Source organism: Hyaena hyaena, unplaced genomic scaffold, assembly GCF_003009895.1.
Source record: "Hyaena hyaena isolate Hyena2069 unplaced genomic scaffold, ASM300989v1 scaffold_547, whole genome shotgun sequence".
NCBI lineage: Eukaryota > Metazoa > Chordata > Mammalia > Carnivora > Hyaenidae > Hyaena > Hyaena hyaena.
In genome coordinates this window covers 452,887-472,644 of record NW_024081177.1, presented here as the reverse complement: position 1 = coordinate 472,644, position 19,758 = coordinate 452,887, and the positions used below count along the sequence as shown (strand labels likewise).

At 40.6% G+C, this 19,758-nt stretch overlaps 1 protein-coding gene across 6 annotated transcripts in view; it reads right to left on the bottom strand.

Moving 5' to 3' along the window:
* The window catches only part of DYRK4 (dual specificity tyrosine phosphorylation regulated kinase 4), a 56,393-nt gene extending 36,848 nt beyond the window's left edge, over positions 1-19,545 (bottom strand). For 4 of the 6 annotated variants that reach the window (XM_039255768.1, XM_039255769.1, XM_039255771.1 and 1 more), the window contains exons 1-2: positions 19,463-19,545; positions 13,679-13,772 (exon numbers count right to left, since the gene is read on the bottom strand). In XM_039255768.1, the coding sequence (XP_039111699.1) occupies positions 13,679-13,772; positions 19,463-19,497 (129 nt within the window). In that variant the 5' untranslated portion in view covers positions 19,498-19,545. Of the gene's footprint in view, positions 1-11,360; positions 11,378-13,678; positions 13,773-17,530; positions 17,653-19,462 lie in introns of those variants that run through there. The other 2 variants (XM_039255770.1, XM_039255772.1) reach the window with 2 other exon arrangements.
* Positions 19,546-19,758: the final 213 nt, after the last annotated feature.

Here is a 19,758-nt window from a genome sequence, read left to right as displayed (position 1 = left end):
AAGGTCTTTACAAAACTTATCAGACAGGAGCACATTCCCATCATCAATTATACGGACATGTAACTTCTATCTCAGAATGGAGGAAAGAAGTGCACACAAGGTGAAATCTCCAATCCCATGTCCTGAATCAGTGCCCTCTTCCTGGTAGCACTGTGCCTTCCTCTTCTCTACTTTGCATTCTCCTCAAGCCAAGCCCCCACCCCAACATGCATGGTTTACCCATCCATCACAGGGGAGTATATTTTCTGCCCCTTTACTAAGAGCTAAAGGATAATAGGTCAGGTCCCTTTGCAGGGCTAGTTAGAACAGACTCTCAAGATTCACTGTCTCATCTTATTACCTTGGACAGAGCCCTGGATGTCCTCCTCATCAGCAAAGTTCAGGGGAGAATGCAACTGGGCTCTCAGCCGGCATCAAGGCCCTGGTCTCCTGCCCCTGGGCCACCCAGCCTTTGCAGAAAGGCACACTTCTATCAAACAACCCTGCCTCGATCATGCATCACAGGCTATTTTTCTATTTTCTCAGCTGGCTCCTCCTTGTCTCTTCCTCTTCCCTGTTAATTAAAAAAAAAAAAAAACACCCAAGTGCATGATCAGGGTTGGGTGAAGCTCAAGTTTGGTGATATCAAATCACAGCTTCCTCTTTGCAGGCTCCAAAATCTCTTCCCAGAAGCCAGAACAACTGAGAATTAAAAACAGATGCATTAATGCACAGAGAGGGTGTGATGAGAAGAGAGAAAATAAATCTTTGGGGATTCTCTATAGAACACAACAAGTTTGACAATTAGGCCCATCAGAGCACTGCAGAGAGCTGAGAGAAAGAGGCAGTTGCTAGGCTCCTCACATCCCCAGCTAAGACGTTAAGCTACTATCACTGCACAGAGCTTAGGCAAATTCCATCATCTCTCCCATGGCTACTTCTAGCTAAGTTTCTGCCCTGAAAGCCCCTTTGGTATGTGAGGAAGCCCAGGATGCCTGGGCAGAAAAGAAAAGGGTAGCCTCCTGCTTATACCCACAGCCAAGCCTGGACTCAGGAGACCCATTAGTAGAGTGAACACAGCCAGCCACTTGGGAGGGCCAGGCTTTTATCTTACTGATGCCGTGTCCTCTCTGGAGACCTGCCCACCAGGCTATGTCCCTGGTGAAGGTGGAGGAAGGAGAGCCTGGCTATCCTTAGGGCTTGAGGGAGGGGCCAGAGCTTGAGCCTGAAAGCCCAGATGCTTCAAGCCATTTTCTAATGGACTTAGAACATGGCCCTGGGGGAGACATACCCTTCTGGACTTCTGATAAGTAGAGTTAGGACAATTATTGTGCTGGAAGCCACCTTAAGGAATCTGTAATCAAATGCCTTCATTTTACAAATGGAGAAAGGGAAGTTAAAAAGGCTATCCAAATGACGTGTCCAAGATAACACAGCAGTAGCAAACCTGAGTCAAGAATCTATGTCACCAAGTGCCTTTTTACTGTACCACGCTGCCATCAGATGGTGTCTGACCTCTTTTGTGTTCTGCCATGAAACTGGATGGGAAGAGATTATTAAGCATTTCCCCTCCAAAGTTCTCTAAATAAAAAATAAGATCACGTCTTTATTCTGATGGTGCCTGGATATAGTTCCCAATTGGTAGAAACATTCAGAAAGCAAGAATTTATTCTATAAATCAGATGCTAAATTCTCCACAATAAAAAGTAGATTTATGCATCATTTAAGAGTTAGAGTAGCTGATTTCTAAAGTTCTATTCCCATTGATTTAGATTTATCCAATGCATTTGCAAAAGTTATTCCTTCTGCCTGAAATGCCTTCCTTCCAGCTCACCACACAGCCTTTTTGCATAACCCCAGGGAGACATCATTCACTTTGAAAAAAATGTGAATAATGAGCCCTATAACTTGTGCTACTTGATGGGACTGTAGCTGACTGACATGCCATTGAAGCATGATCATGTACCTGGGCAGTAACAACATCTTTAGAAAACTTTCTCTAGGCTACCATAGAATGTTGCTTCTGCCTTAGTGACTACACTTACCATGCTCTATTGTCACGTAACTATTTACATATTTATGTCCCTCACTATACTATGCACACACAAGAAGGAGATACATATTTATTTTATATATTTATTTATGTATGTATAAAAATAGATATAAATATTTATTTATTTTTATTTTTTTATTTTTTGTGTCCTAGCACTGACAATGCTTGGCCCAAAGCTAACTCTCAATAAACACTTGTGGGATGATTTATGAAAGAATTCATCCATCAAGGATCTTTAAAGCTTCACAGAATAGAAAAAAGTACTTGACGGGTGCCTGGGTGGCTCAGTCAGTTAAGCATCCGACTTCAGCTCAGGTCACGATCTCACGGCTCGTGGGTTTGAGCCCCGCGTTGGGCTCTGTGCTGACAGCTCAGAGCCTGGAGCCTGCTTTGGACTCTGTGTCTCCCTCTCTCTCTGACCCTCCCCTGCTCACGTGTCTCTATCTCTCTCCTCAAAAATAAATAAAACATTTAGGGGCGCCTGGGTGGCTTAGTCGGTTAAGCGTCCGACTTTCGCTTAGGTCATGATCTCTCGGTTCGTGGGTTCTAGCCCTGCTTTGGGCTCTGTGCTGACTGCCAGCTCAGAGCCTGGAGCCTGTTTCAGTCTGTGTCTCCCTCTCTCTCTGACCCTCCCCTGTTCATGCTGTCTCTCTCTCTCTCTCCTAGAAATAAATAAAACATTAAAAAAAATTTTAATTAAATAAATAAAACATTAAAAAAAAAAGTACTTGACTCTAGAGTCAGATTTTCACTAGATTCTTACTCTGCTACTTGCTAGGAGTGTGACCTTAGCAAGTCATTTATCTTCTCTCAGGCTCAGTTTCCTTTTCTGCAAGATAAGACTAGTAACCTTACAAAAAAATAAAAACACACACAAAAATAAGGTACTGTGAGTAAGAACTAGCAGAGACTATAGACACCAGAATCAGGAACCTTCCCCTTCAAAAGCTCCAAAAATGGAAATTAGCAGGTAAAAACTGAAAAACAATCATGTGTGATATGCTTAAAGAAATAAGAAGGACTAAAAATATAAGTAAAGTATAAGATACCATGCAAATAACGAGATATAAAAATAAATGAATTAGAACTTGGAAAAATAAAAACATATATAAAAACTGAAACTATGGGGCGCCTGGGTGGCTTAGTCGGTTAAGCGTCCGACTTTTGCTTAGGTCATGATCTCATGGTTCGTGGGTTCGAGCCCCGCGTCGGGCTCTGTGCTGACTGCCAGCTCAGAGCCTGGAGCCTGTTTCAGATTCTGTGTCTCCCTCTCTCTCTGACCCTCCCCTGCTCACGCTATCTCTCTCTCTCCTAGAAATAAATAAAAATATTAAAAAAAAAAACTGAAACTTGAACCTTGATGAATGTGCTTAATAAAAGATTATACATAGCAAAAGAGAGGATCACTGAACTGGAAGAGACCAGTTTGTAGAAATAATTCAGCAACCAGAACAAAGAGATAGAGATGAAAAATATGTTCAAAGATTAGGAACATTCAGAATGGGGTGAGATCTAACACATAATTAATTAGAATCAAAAAGGGACAATGAATATGGCAGACATAAAGACAAAATGGCTCAGAGAACTTTTCAGAACTGATAAAAGACAAAATTATAAAACTTTTAGAAGACACATCTGTATTCAAAGCAGGGAATTTCTTCAACAAGACAAAAAGTTCATGCTGTGAATTTACCTATTTTTAATTAAGTACTCTTGCTTACCTAAAGACAATATAGGGTGTAGACAAACCAAGATTATAGCAAAGTACAAGATTAGTAAACAAAGTCATTTGATTTTCTATATACCAGCAACAATTTATATTCTATATTAAAAAGACACTATTTACACTAACATCCCTAAGAAATTGCAACACTTATGTGTAAGTCTAACAGAATATGTACAAGGTCCATATGAAGAAAACTCTGATGAAAGAAATAAAAGAAGATGTAAACAAATGGAGAGCTTTTCCATGTTCATGGATAGGAAGACTGAATATTATGAAGATATCAGTTCTAACTGAAAACTATAAGATGCTGATGAAAGAAACTGAAGATACAAATAAATAGAAAGATATTCCATGTTCACAGATAGAATTAATATTGTTAATTTATCCATACTACCTAAAGCAATCTACAGATTCAGTTCAATCCTTATCAAAATTCCAATGGCACTTGTCACAGAAATCGAACAAAGAATCCTCAAACTTGTGTGGAACCACAAAAGACCCTGAATAACTAAAGAAATCTTGAGAAAGAAGAACAAAGCTGGAGGCACCACACTTCTTGATTTCAAACAATATTGTAAAGCCAGAGTAATCAAAACAGTATGGTATTTGTATTAAACAGATACATTGATCAAAGAAACAAAGGACACTATCAACAAAACGAAAAGGCAACCTACCAAATGGGAGAAAATATTTGCAAATCACATATATGATAAGGGGTTATATCCAAAATACATGAAGAACTCATAAAAGTCAATAACAAACAAAAACAAAAACAAAAAAGTACATTAAATAATGGGCAGAGGGTCTAAAAAGACATTTTCCAAAGAAGACATACAAATGGCCAACAGGCACATGTAAAGATGCTCATCACTCATCATCAGGGAAATGAAAATCAAAACCACAATGATATATCGCCTCACACCTGCCAGAAAGGCTAGTATCTAAAAGACAAGAAATAACAATTGTTGGTAAGGATGTGGAGAAAAGAAAATCATCATACACTCTTGGTGGGAATGCAAACTGATGCAGTCACTATGGAAAACAGAATGGAAGTTCCTCAAAAAACTGAAAATAGTACCAGCAATTCTACTTCTGGGTATATATCCAAAGAAAATGAAGAATGGATCCAAAAAGCTATGTGCACCCCTAGGTTCATTGCAACATTATTCACAATAGCCAAGATGTGGAAGCAACCTAAGTGTCCACTGATGGATGAATGGATAAAGAAGACATGACAGATACATAGATAAAAATAGAGATAGATTAGATATAGATGATTATAGATATACATAAAGATATAGGTGCATGGGCTAGGTGTCTGACTCTTGGTTTCAGCTCAGGTCATGATCGCACAATTCCTGAGTGTGAGCTCTGAATCTGAACCCCTGCACTGTTAGTGCAGAGCCCACTCAGGATTCTCTCTCTCTCTGTCTCTCTCTCTTTCTCTCTCTCTCTTTGCCCTCCCATGTGCTCTCTCTCTCAAATAAAATAAACATAGATATAGATATAGATAGTAGAATACTACTCCATCATAAAAAAGAATGAAATCTTGCCAGACTCATAACTATAGAGAACATACTGAAAGTTGCGGGAGGGGAGTAGGGTGGGGGTGTGCTAGATAGGTGATGGGGATTATGGAGGGCACTTGTTACGATGAGCACTGGGTATTATATGTAAGTGATGAATCACTAAGTTCTATGCTTGAAACTAATCTTACACTGTATGTTAACTAACTGGAATTTAAATAAAAACTTGAAAAAAAAACCAAATGAACAAACAAAACTCACAGAGAGAATGGAAAGGTAATTGTCAGAGAGAAGAGGAATTGATGGGACGTTGTGGGCAAAATAGGAGAAAGGGGTTAAGAGATACAGACTTTTAGTCATGAAAGGTATAAGTCATGGGAATATAATGTAGGGCATGGTGACCATAGTCAGCAATACTGTATTGTACATATGTAACTTTACATGGTGATGAGTGGGGGTGTGAGGGGGGAACTAGACTTACTGTAGTAATCATGTTGCAGTGTATACAAATGTCAAATCATTATATTTTACACCTGGAACTAATATGTTATATGTCAACTATACCTCAAAAAACAAATACGTAAGTAAAAAAAGTAAAAGTCAAGGTGTGCCTGCATGGCTCAGTCAACTGAGCATCCAGCTTTGTTTCAGGTCATGATATTATGGTTCATGAGTTCAAGTCCCGCATTAGGCTCTCTGCTGTCAGCACAGAGCCTGCTTCGGATCCTCTGTCCCTCTCTCTCTCTCTCTGCACTCATGTGCACTCTCTGTCTCTCTCTGTCTGTCTCTCTCTCTCTTGAAAATAATTAAAAATAGCAAAAAAACTTGCATATGGATATTTATAGCATTTTAATTCTTAACAGTCAAAACTTGGAAGCAACCAAGATGCTCTCCTGAAGGTAAATGGATAAACTGTAGTGCATCTAGAAAATGGAATATTATTCAGCATTAAAAAGAAGGAAGCTATCAAGCCAGGAAAAGAGATGGAGGAGCCTTAAAGGTATATTACTAAGTGAAAGAAGTCAATCTGAAAAGGCTACAATACTGTAGGATTCCAACTATACAACATTCTGGAAAAGGCAAAACTATACACAGTTAAAAGTTGGTTGCCAGGGGTTCAGGGAGATGGGGAAGAGGGATGGCTAGATGGAACACAGGGCACTTTTAGGTCTGCAAAACTATTTTGTATGATACTGTGAGGGTGGATACATTATGCATTTGTCACAATCAAGCAACTACACAACATAAAGAGTAACACTAATGTAAACTATGGGCCTTAGCTAATAATAACATATTGCTATTGGTTCACCAGTTGTAACAACTGTACAATATGGCCAGATGTCAATAAGATGAGAAATTGTGGAGGATGAGGCCGTATAGGGGAAGTCTACTTTCTGTTCAATTTTTCCACAAACCTAAAATGGCTCTGAAAAATAAAGCACGCACAAAGAAAACAAGCAAGCCAACAACTAGGAGAAAGTATTTGCAGTACATACAACTGGCAAAGGATTAGTAAATCTTTTATACACTTTTTAAAGTTTTTTATTTATTTCTGAGAGAGAGAGAGAGAGACAGTGTGAGTAGGAGAGGGTCAGAGAGTGAGGGAGACACAGAATCTGAAGCAGGCTCCAGGCTCTGAGCTAGCTGTCAGCACAGAGCCTGACGCGGGGCTTGAACCCACAAACCGTGAGATCATGACCTCAGCCGAAGTTGGACACTTAACCGACTGAGCCACCCAGGTGCCCCTAAATCCTTTAAATAGTTTGCATTTATGTATAAATAATTATATGTATATGTCATTTATATGTATATATTTTACATATTGTAGAATTTTATGTTTGTAGAATATGTAAAATATTCTACAAATCAATAAGAAAGACAGCACAATAAAAATATTTAAGCCAAAAAGGCAGACCCAGGCACTTCACAGAAGAGGAAACACAAATGGCCAATGACATGAAAAAAGGCCCAATCTCATTAATAATCATCAAAATGCAAATCAAAATACAATTAAGATATTGGTACCCATCTACCAAACTAGCACACAGAAAGCCACACAATAACAAGTGATAAAAAGGATGGGGAACCACTGGAACTCACACACATTGCTGGTGACAAAGTACTTTGATACCAATGTTTTAGAAAAGAGTTTGGTGTTATCTGGTAATGTTAAGCATCCACATACCCTGGAACCCAGCAGTTCCCTCTTCAGTGTCTTCTCGAGAAACCCTACATATATGCACTAGTAGATGTGCACAACAACATTCATAGCAGCACCATGTTTGATAGCAGAAACCAGCAAAAACACCACATGCCATCACCTGCAAAACTGCCAGAAGTGTGGCATGCCCATACAATTGGATACAACAGTGAAACTGATTTATAAATAGGTCCCTGCAAACAGAGGATTGATATGGACAGTATCTGTGGGACACAGGCACTGAGCAGTCAGATTGGAGACTTGATCGATCCAAGTGAAAGCCAGCCAGATTCTGTACAGAGTATGCTGGCTTAGTACTGAGCCTAAAAAGCGATTATAGAAGAAAAAGTGAACAGCAAAATTCCATGTATATAAATCCAAAAATGTGCAAAATTAAGCAATACATAGTTTAGAAGTGTTATAAACATATAAAAAAGCAATGGAATAGCATGTAAAAGAGAGTGGTTATCTCAGAGGGGTCAATGAGCAGGGTGAGATAAGATGGGGACACAGAGAAGACTTCTTCCTTAAACTTCCTTAAACTGTGTGTTGTATTCTCACAAGGGTGTTCATTGCACTATTATTCTTTATACCCTATACACATATTTAAATATTCTTGTGTATATTCAATACTTAATAATAATGTTTTAAAAAGCATTAATAAATTACAGATAAAATCTGAATCCTGATTTTAGTTTTTATTAGCAGAGTGGTTTTAGATAACTTGCTTAATCTAATCTCTTTGAATCTCACTTTCCTCCTCTGTAAAGTGATAACTACCTCAATAGTGCTGAAAGAAATAAAGGTAAAAGGCTAAACATACATAGGGGAGGAGGTCATATTTCTAACATCTCCTTATCCCCACTTCCAATGTCACTTTCAATGGGAGTTGCCTATCCAGTCTGATTAATTCTGGTACTCAGAGAAACTCCCCGTGTCTGCCTGCTTCCCTTCCTTGTTAGAGCAACAGAAGGCAATCTGCAGTCTTTCCTCCCTGTCTCCAAACAAAGAGCACCAATGGGAATGCAAAACAAAGGAACGGGTACTACTAATTATGTAGATCTCAGAAGGAAGAAGGGGTCTGTATGAGAGAATGGGAAAAAGTAGGTAAGCGCTCTCCTTTGGGAATTGGTATGTTGGCTTTCTGTTCTCTCTCCAGCTATAATCGATTGTGAATTCTGTTTCTTTGCAATACCCAATGGTCAGAATGTTTGTTTTCCCTATGGAGCACCAACGAAATACAGAAATGAGATGGCGTAAATGGCCCTCAGATATCCTTTTCCACTGTGGAAGACTCATTAAAAAGCCTGTCTGCTACAGGAAACCCCTTTTTATTCAGTGGAGAGGGGAGAAGGTAAAAGAAGCCAATATTGAACGGCCCACCATCAGCAAGCTCATCCTCTCGTATCTCATTTAATGCCACCACTATCGGGGACGTAGGAATAACTATGCCATGTTTCACAATCAACAGAGAGACTTAATAATCTAACCAAGGTCTCATAGCTGGTGTCTAAATAGACATCTGTCCCCACATGATAGAAAAGAACTTAAAAAAAAATGTTCATGATCCCTAGAGGTGCTGATTCAGTGGTCTTTAAAACCTTTCCCAGGTGATTTTAAATCAACATTGAGAACCACTGGTCTAAGTCCATCTTGGCGTTCACTGAAGATGAAAATAAGAGCTGTTCAATACCATTCTCAGCATTAACCTGCAACATCTGGCCTTTCTATAAAGAATTTCAATTTTAAGCTGCATCAGGTGGGATTTTGGGGTTTTGTTTTGTTTTGGTCTGTTTTGTTCTCTACATCCCCTGCACCTAGAACAATGCCTGGAGTTAGTAGGCACTCAGTAATATTTGTAGAGGGAAAAAAATAAATAAACACTTTCCCGGTTTCTATTCCACAAGTACACATTGAATTTTAATCTGTGCGAGGCACTGTCCTAGGTCCTGGGCATTTCACACTGAGCCAGACAAAGAATATCTTTGCTGTTACGGTACTTCTGTTCGAGAACAGCACTACCCAATAGAAATATCATGTGAGCCATGTGTGAAATTTTAAATTCTCTAGCGGCCACATTAAAAAAAAAAACTAAAAGGAAACAGGTGAAGTTGTTATATATTTGACACAGCATTTTCAGAACACTACCTTAACATGTAATCAGCATACATTTTTTTACAGTGTTATTGAGGTATTAACATACTACAAAACTCACACAATTATAAAAAGTTATCAATAAGGTACTTTACATTCATTTTCTCACACCAGGTCTGTGAAACATGGTGTGTTATCTTTCACAATTGCAGCACACCTCCAATTGGACAAGACCCAAGTCAAGGGCCCCATAGCCTCACGTGGCCAGTGGCTGCACTATTGCACAGTGTAGGTCCACAGCGCAAGGCTGACAGTAAACAAGGACACAAATACTACAGGGGTGTTGAGGAAGACTTGTCTAAGGAGGCAGTATTCAGAAATCAAATGACTGGAAGGATAGAAGAGAAGTAACAGCACTGGTTCTTCCAGTGCTGAAAATAGAAAATGTATCTTTAGAAGGCTTAGTTGCAATGCACTTCGTAGCTCCTATTCATGAACTGTCAGAAAAGCTATAAAGTAACAGACTTCCCCAGACTTCTCCCAGGTTCTTCTGGATGGTCTAAGAGAGACCCTGGAGTGCTGCTAATTCCTCCAGCCCCAGAAGCTGGCCATGAGGCAACACGTTTTCTTTGAACAGAGTTACAGAAGAGCCAGACATTGTCCAACCTACCAGCTGAGACAGCTGAGGTCCAGAAGAGAGGATGTTCCCTCTGCTGGCAGTCAGGATAAACTATAACACAGGAGCATTTTCCTCAAGTGCAGAGAGATCCTGTGTCATTGGGAGCCACTCTGAGAGCCCTGGGATCCTTGCCAACTAAGCGGAGAGGATGGGGACTCTCTACAGGCATCTAAGGCAAACGATTCCCTGCAGAGATCTCTCTGTGGCAGGTGGCTCTTTAATATTTTATCGTGTTTTAGCCAAATGAATGGGGGGATTTTTTAAAGCATTCTACATTACTATCTAGAGGATCACCCTGTTGTCTTAAAACCAGGTGAAATCAATTATTAAAAACAACATTTTATTTTTTTAATGTTTTATTTCTGAGAGAGAGAGAGAGAGAGAGAGAGAGAGAGAGAGAAGGGGAGGGTCAGAGAGAGAGACCCAGAATCAGAAACAGTCTCCAGGCTTTGAGCGGGCTGTCAACACAGAGCCCAACATGGGGCTCGAACCCACAAACCGTAAGATCATGAGCTGAGCTGAAGTCAGACGCTTACCTGACTGAGCCACCCAGGCGCCCCAAAACAACATTTTATTTTTTTTTATTTTTTATTTTTTTACAAATAGTTTATTGTCAAATTAGTTTCCACACCAAAACAACATTTTAAAAACTCCCTTAGCTGGGGCGCCTGGGTAGCTCACTCGGTTAAGTGCTTGGACTGTTGGTTTCAGTCATGATTTCACAAGTTCCTGAGTTTGAGCCTCATATCAGCCTCTGTGCTGACACAGAGCCTGCTTAGGATTCTCTCTCTTCCTCTTTCTCTCTGTCCTTTCCCTGCTCTCTCTCTCTCTCTCTCTCTCTGTCTCACTGTCTCTCTCTCTCCCTCCTGTCTTCTCTCTCTCTCTCAAAATAAATAAACTAAAAAAACTCCCTTCGCTGAAATACTATCAAGATCCATATTTAAAAACCTAAATAATTATTATTATAAACATTATAGTTATAATTTAGAAGACTAAATATTACAAAAAATATACATTATTATCAATTTATTCAAATATTCAAAATGTTTTTTCCCCCACACTTGCTTGGGGCAGTTGATAGGCTAGATCCATAGCACTCTCACCTTCCATGTGTTTTTAGGTCAAGAGATTATAATTCATTCTTTTCATCCTCCAGTTAATATGACTATCCACTGAAACCCAAGATTTCACATGCTGAGGATGGCTATTGACTTGTTTACATTTCCTTCCTTAAGCCTATTCAGCTCAACTGGATGAGAAGTTCATTGGGGAAAATGAAGAGATAGTAAAAAGACATTTATTTATGGCCCATAAGAATAGTTACCAATGTAAAGACAATAGTTGTAAGTTTAGATGGTATTTTTTATTATTGATTTTTTTTAAGTAGGCTCCATGCCCAGTGAAGAGCCCAACATGGAATCCAACATGGGGCTTGAACTCTAGACCCTGAGATCAAGACCTGAGCTGAGATAGAGAGTTGGACACTTAACCAACCAAGCCACCCAGGTACCACTAGACAGTATTTCTAAATAGTATTGTCAATTGCTGGCAGTTACAAAAAACACAACATAAATGAATTTTTCTTTAGCATCATTTTATATTTTATTTTTGACAATCCCTGTTGTGGCAACTGTAGCAGGATAGGCTTTCCTTAAAATTAATAGAAATATATTAAGGAATTTTATAGGACAATGTTTAACAGAGTTGACATGACTCAGCAAAGAGGCAATGAATAGAGTGGTTAACAATATGGGTTTGGGGGAACCTGGGGGGCTCAGTGGGTTAAGGGTCCAACTTCAGCTCAGGTCATGATCTCATAGTTCCTGAGTTCACGTCCTGCGTTGGGCTCCAAACTGACAGCATGGAGCCTGCTTGGGATTCTTTCTCTCCCTCTCTCTCTACCCTTCCCCCACTCATGCTCTGTCTCTCTCAAAATAAATAAACATTTTAAAAAAAGAATATGGGTTTGAATTCCATCTGCCACTCAATGGTTTATGGCTATGGCTAATTAATTTCACTTCAATCTCAGAAATGGGGATAATAATTGTACTTGCCTCTAAGAGGCATGTGAGAGTCATCCAAGCACTCAATAAAAAGGAGCTCAAGCAGATTAAAGCAAATGTAAGTTGCAAAACTCATGATGATTTTTCTAAGTCATGACCAAGACCATTCTGTTTGTATAATAATTTTAAATGTGAAGAGAATGTTGTCTTTATTATATTATCCTGTTTGCTATAGAATTACTATTTTAAGTTAGATTAATTTTTGCTTTGTCAAAAGAAATGTTTTAGGTATTAATAATTTTTTGTACCTATGAATTATAAAATAATGGTTTTTGTTGTATGTAATAATAGCAGGGATAGGGATGGGGGAACAACAGACTTTGCATCAGGATTCATTTTTATGAGTTATAATCCTGAGCGGGAGGAGGCTGGGGTTAAATCAGCAACATTAGGGGTGCCTGGGTGGCTCAGTCGGTTAAGCATCTGACTTTGGCCCAGGTCAAGATCTCACGGTTTGTGGTTTCAAGCCCCGCATCGGGCTCTGTGCTGACAGCTAGTTCAGAGCCTAGAGCCTGCTTCAGATTCTGTGTCTCCCTCTCTCTCTGACCCTCCCCTACTTATGCTGTCTCTCTCAGAAATAAATAAAAACATTAAAAAGGTTTTTAAAAAATCAGCAACACTACTTGGTGGAGGTGACCTAAGAGTCATAATTTTAAGATGGTGGTATGTGATCTCAAGGGAAGAAAACTTTCACCAGGCCTCGGATAGGCTGCTGAACCCCAGCTCTTCCAAGCAATGACAGGAGCAGGACTCAGGGTCAAACCTAAATGCCCTGGACTCAAGTTTGCCACAGAATTTTCATAACAAAGACCCCAGATAATGTGATCTTTGGAGGAAGGTGTGAAATTCAAACTGAGGGCATTAGGTAAAAAAGTACCCCTGATTTAGAAGTAGATCTTGTAGATGGTGATCTCAAAGTCACCACATCACAAAATTAGCTTCACTGCTGTGGCATTTTACTTGTTTAGAAGTAAAAACAAAGACACCATGTCTGTGTTAGAGAAAACACACACACACACGTTTCTGGAAATTTCTTGCATACATGTTTGGAACCATTCTGGGACACTTCTGGTGTGGTTCCAGAAATACAGAGTGCAATACAAGTCACTGTAGAAAAGACATACCCCCAGGCGACCTGTTCAATGAAGGCCATGAGGTTCTGGACTTCATGACACTACACCCTGGCCCTATAGCCAATTTCCCTCCAAGCCGGCCCAGACCTGGCTCTGTCAAATAGCCTGGTACCCCCACATTTCCCTTCCCCTCACACTGTCATCAGAGGTGTGTGGGGCACTCCAGGGACCCCCAGTCTTCATAAGAATACCTCTGTTCCCCAAATGAAATTCAAGGATCTTTACCTTCACAGGATTAACATTCTGTTTCTTTCTTGCTTTCAAAACTGGGAAGGACGTCAAACTGCATTTCCTTGGCTTTTTAGCATCCATTGTAGTCCTACAGGAGGAAGGGTAGAAAGTAAATTGTCAGTAGGAGCAAAATGGCCCCCACAGCCAGGGAGGGAAGAATGCAGGGCAGACTCCGAGACAGAAGGAGGTGGCGGGCCTAACACAGTGGCTTAGTCTCTGCTATTCCTTTCATTTCCCTTCTGGTGGCTGATGATATCAGGAGAGGGGGTGTCTTGGCATGAGCCTTCGGGTGCCCAGGGGAGAGGGAAATGGCAGCCACGGAAGGAAGATGAGCTAATAAAGTGGCCAGCAATTTAAGACACCAGGGGAAAAGACCCATTTCCTCTAGCTCACTGCAGACTAAACCATTCTCTTGTTACAAACACCTTTTGCTCTGAAAGGCACATATATTAGTGGGTACTTGGTAGCTTAATGCCTATAGAAAAAGAAGAAAATGACAACTGGTAGAAATGCTTTCCCTGGATCTCACTGAGACATTTTTGCACCTTCTTTATTCAGGGCACAGCTTTATGAATAATGAACTTGCTGCAAGAGGAAAAACTAATTCAAGTTAAGTTTATGGAATCTAGTTAAGGCGGTGATTTATGTGAGTGGCAGAGTCTTAGAGGCTCTCATGCCATTGCTATACACCTGTCCCATTAGCAGATGGCTGCTGGAACTCTGCTTTGTGTCCCTTGGAAGTCCCTTTTCAGCCTCCAACTCTAGCAAGAGCCAAGGGGATCAGGGATATGCGAATAAGGACAGAACAGGAATCAGTGAAAATGTTATCCTGGCTTCTGCTGACCACTCCATTGGTGGGTTCTTGCAGGCACTATAATAAATAGTGACTGCATCGCATTTTTGAAATTATTCAGAGGACTGAAGACAAGTCATGCCCACTGTTCTTGACATATGTATTATAGAGTATGATGCAAACATTTTAAAAAATGATCTCTATGTATGCCTGCCTGTAATATATTGAGTGAAACAGAACAATGTGCATGATTTGATATTATTTAAGAAAAAACAAGATGTTTGCATGTCTTTATACAGGTATATTGAAGAATATAGAAACTTAAGCCATAAAGATAATTATCTTTGATGGATGGAGCTGGGAGAGGGGAGTGGGGACTTTAATTTTAACACACACACACACACACACACACACACACACACACACACACACAAGTCCTATGCAAACAGTATGAAGGTTCTTCAAAATATTAAAAATAGAACTATCCTATGACCCAGCAATTGTAGTACTAGGTATTTATCCAAAGGATACAGGTGTGCTGTTTTGAAGGAGCACATGCACCCCAAAATTTATAGCAGCATTATCGACAATAGCCTAAGAATGGAATATGGAATATATATATATAAATGTATATATTTATATAGTATATATGAAATGTGTATATATATATACACACACATATAATGGAGTATTACTCAGCTATCAAAAAGAATGAAATCTTGTCATTTGCAACTACATGGATGGAACCAGAGGGTATTATGTTAAGTGAAATTAGTCAGTCAGAGAAAGACAAATATAATATGACTTCACTCATATGAGGAATTTAAGATACAAAACAGATGAACATAAGGGAAGGGAAGCAAAAACAATATAAAAACAAGGAGGGGGACAAAAAACATAAAAGACTTTTAAATACAGAGAACAAACTGAGGGTTTCTGGAGAGGTTGGGGGTATGGGGAGGGGCTAAATGGATAAGGATTATTAAGGAAGACACTTGTTGGGATGAACAATGGGTGTTATACATAGGGGATGAATCACTGGAATCTACTTCTAAAATCATTATTGCACTATATGCTAACTTGGATATAATAAATGAATTAATTTTTAAAAAGGCCTATGCAAAAGCAAACAAAAAGTAATAGTTTCTTCTCTTCAGATGATCACAATATTACTTCTTTCTTCCCTTCCTTCTTTCCTTTCTACAGACATTTGCTGAGATAATTCCTCAGACAAACCAGACATGGACTCTGCCCTCAAGGAGAGTTCCTAATCTAGGAGGGGAGACACATGGACATTACAATGTATATGATCATTACAGTGCACGTGATCATGGCAGTAATAGAGGCCTGTGCAAAGAGCTAATGGAGCACACTTCAGGGGGTGACTAACATCTGTTGGAAGAGCTGAGGAAGCCTCTACACTTGAGCAAAGTAGAATCGTCCTCGAAGAATAAACAGGACACGAATGGAATCAAGGGCAGATGGACAAAACTGTGAAAGCACAAAAAGTATGAAAGAGCATTGCCTTCTCTAGAAAGTGTGAGTACATGGAAATTGCTGGTGAGGGCCAGAGAGCTTGTTAGACTGTAAAGAAAGGGTTGCATGGTTCATTCTAAGTCTGACAAAATCAGATTTGTGCTTTAGGATCATCTCTCTGGCAATGCCATGAAACAGGTTTGGAGGAGCCCAAGTAGGAAGATGTCTTGAACATCTAGGCAAGACATGATGAAGGCCTCAATCAAGGCAATGATAGTGAGGACAGAGTACAAGTGGGAACCTATACTTGGGTAATTTGGGGGACAGAACCGGTAGAATTTTGGCCATCAATCTGACATGAAGGTTGTAAAATCCAAACACTGGGAAGAATGAATACAATTATTTTCTGCCAGTGCTCTATATCAAATGTTCCCTCCATCTACTTCCCAGGGATGTGGGACACAATACAAGTCCATGTGCATCCTTCCTGGCAAGTGGAGCTCTTTCTTCATTTCAGTGTCGGGCACTCTGTCAGTGAAGACAACATGAAGACCTTTAGAAGATGCTGAGGCATTTTGGAGTCTCATCTCAGTTCTGCCCACAGATAGATTCTGAGCAAGTCATGTGCCTTTTCTAGACTCAGTTTCCCCATTTGTAAGATGACAAGACTGGGCTAGGTGACCTCTTATATCCCTTTCAGTTCAAGCTTCTTTGATTCTAACCTTATTAAATACTGCCAGATTGGAGAAAAAAATTCTATTGTGGCTTATTTTACAAGTTCTCTCTTCTGGATAATTCTGTGGTTATCAAAGACTATTTTGTGCCTTTCCCCCTAAGAATGCATTGAATCTAGCTCCCATTTAATCCATGACAGTCCACACTCAAAGCTTCACAAACACCACGTTTTATCTTCAAAATAAGTGGTGGACTATGTAGAGTATGTTTTATAGCTTGTTTTTAACTGTTTACATGAAGGGTTAGAGAAAACAAACCCATCTCAGAGCTAGAGTAAATATTGCTTTGAGAACTGAAACTAAAATTTAAAAATTACTCCTATTATTTCACATGAAGAGCAGTTTCCCCACCTCTCCAGCTTATATACCCATCTCCCTCCTCTGGATTTCAGCATTTTTGCTTGTGGACATCATTTTGTCACTTGATCAACAACTTTAGTGTTAATTCAATTCATCTTGAGTGTGAATCTCTCGGGGGCAAGAATGATGAACTTGGATTTTATTTTATTTTTATTTTATTTTTTATATTCTTCATAGAGGCATGGACAATGACTTGTCTATTGAAAGCTCTTTGTACAAATGTGAAATTTAAGATGGTTTAGATTAATTCATCAAAAAATTTGAGACCACCATCTGAATGTCAGATATTGTGCTAAGCATGGGGGATTGAGAGATAAATAAAACAGAATCCTTGCTTTCAAGGAGTTCAAAGTCTTGTGGGCATGACAGTCCCATAAACAGTGGTGCCAGCGTTACTGCATATATAGTATTTTATACACAATGCATTATCTATGTACACCCATCTTCAATGCCCAGAAAGGATATATATCTTCTGAGATTTACCTGTTATGATTTCAGTATTTCTACTGCAGTTGTGCGGTAGCTTGATCTTTACGCCCTGGAGAGCTACCTTTGGGGCAGAAATTGTGGCAGTGAAGGACTTTGCAGGGACTACCTTTGCATTTCTGTGAACAGGAGACAATGTACTTAATGTATTTAAGTTACTGTCACTTCTGCAAAGAGAACTCCTCGGCCCCTTTGCAATTATCCTTGAAACTCTTCATAGTCCACAGACTCTCAGAGCTGGAAGGGGTTTTAGAGGCCATTCATCCATTTTCTCACCCAGCAGAAATCCTCCTTAGGGTATCCCTGGCAATCACTCAGTCTCTGCTTGAATATTCTGTGACAGAGCTCACTGTTTTTCCAGGCAACTCATTCCCATCCAGCTGCTTATATATATGGTGGTGCTCAACAAATGTTGGTTGGAAGAAATGATATTGAGCAACATATCCTCCACCGATACTTGTTATCTTCTGCAGAACAACAAAGAACACATCTACCTTCTCTTCTACTCAAGAGTTCTTGAATATTCAAAACAGTGGCTTATGCCTCTCTGGAACCTACTCATCTCCAGGGCATTCTGTAGTTTTATTTCAAACTCCTCTTCATATGATAGAACATCCAGGCATGATGGAGAGAAGCTATATTGTGACTATTTCTCTCTACTTTCTAGCTTTTTTTAAGACCTTGCTTTAAGTGGCTTCAGTTTTCTAGAGTCTAGGTTATGTACTAATCAGTGCTAAATCAGGCAGGAAGACCTTTGCATCACTCATCTGTTTGTTAGATTTCTATTAATGAAGCCTAGACCAAGATTTGCCCTTTTTTGCCATCACAACACACTGATGTTGGATTTGGCGTCCGCTAAACAAACCAGTGACTCCCAGCAATGGGTCCGCCACAGGTTTGACCCAAGCTCCTGACAACAAAGTCAAAGAGCGGTTGGCACACTACTAGAGACTGCCTTCGGGTTTAACGTTACCCTCTTGGTAAGGACTAAAACAGACAAGGGAAATAGCAGACGTAAGTACCAGAACCAATTAGCAAGTTCAGGTTTGGAGCATTCCTTAGAACTCCTAGGTTTTCCGTACCTAACACACATAAGTGATTAAGACCCTCAAGCAAGACTGGCAACAAAGGGACCATTTGTCCTTTCATAGTCTGAACTTTCTATAAATGGCCTTGCACTTTTGATCATCAGTCATTTTAAAACAGGTCAGAAGAGTCACAAGTTAAGCCCTGAATTGGCTGATGGATATTTCAAACATAGCAAGTACCACAAATCAACTACAGATTTTTAAAAAATCCAAATTTTGCATTCTTCATCCCTCTTTTAGGAAAATATTTGCTAAAAGGAGCGTCACCCTGGAGTGGCAAGTACCACCGAGAGGGAAGCGATGCTCTGGATGTATGATCCCCTCACCGCTTCAAGTTGCCCTGCATCGGGCTCTGGCTGAGCATGGAGGCGTGCAGGGTTACGGGCTGGGGCAGAATAGGCTCCTGTCAGCCAGATCCTAGGACGCCCACATGAGGCGTGGGGTCGTGGGCTCACTTTTGACCAACAGGAGTACCAGCCAGGCGGTGAAGATCAATAAGGGGGGGAAGAAAGCTTTGTGCCCCACGTTGTTGAGGTCAGGGCTGGAAGCAATTTCAGGAGAGGTCTTAGCAGTTTCCTAAAATCCATCTCTCTGCACCACGCATTCAGCCCAGGTCAGCGATGCAACATTCCGTGAGGAGGAAACTGTATCCGCCTTGGGCTTGAGGAAGCAGCGGTTCAGAGCACTTTCCTCCAGTCCGCGCTCACAGCCGGCCCCTCTCTCTCATCCGACCACACTTCTCCTACTTTGCATTCTCTGCACCTCCCTTCTCCCTGCTCCCCCGACCTTCTTTCCACACGGCCCCCTGAGGCTTCGGCGCCCACCCCCACCCCCGCCTTACTTGGTCCCCAAGCGAACAGATGGGAGGAGCTGCATCAGGCTGGCGCAGACTGCCCGGCGGCCGCTGCGGGGCGCTCGCTCCAGCACCCCGCCCGCGAGAGCCCGGGGCCACGCCCTCGCCTGTCGCTATAGAAACTCCGTCCACCCTTTTTGTGACTCCAGACCTGAAAGGACTTGGGCTCTGGCGCGGTCCAAACCACCTTTCGCATCAGAGCCTGAAGAACACCTCTTCCCCTCGCTCACACTCCCATTCAATCGCCCCAGATAGGGTTGAAGGATATTCCAAGGATGGGGAGA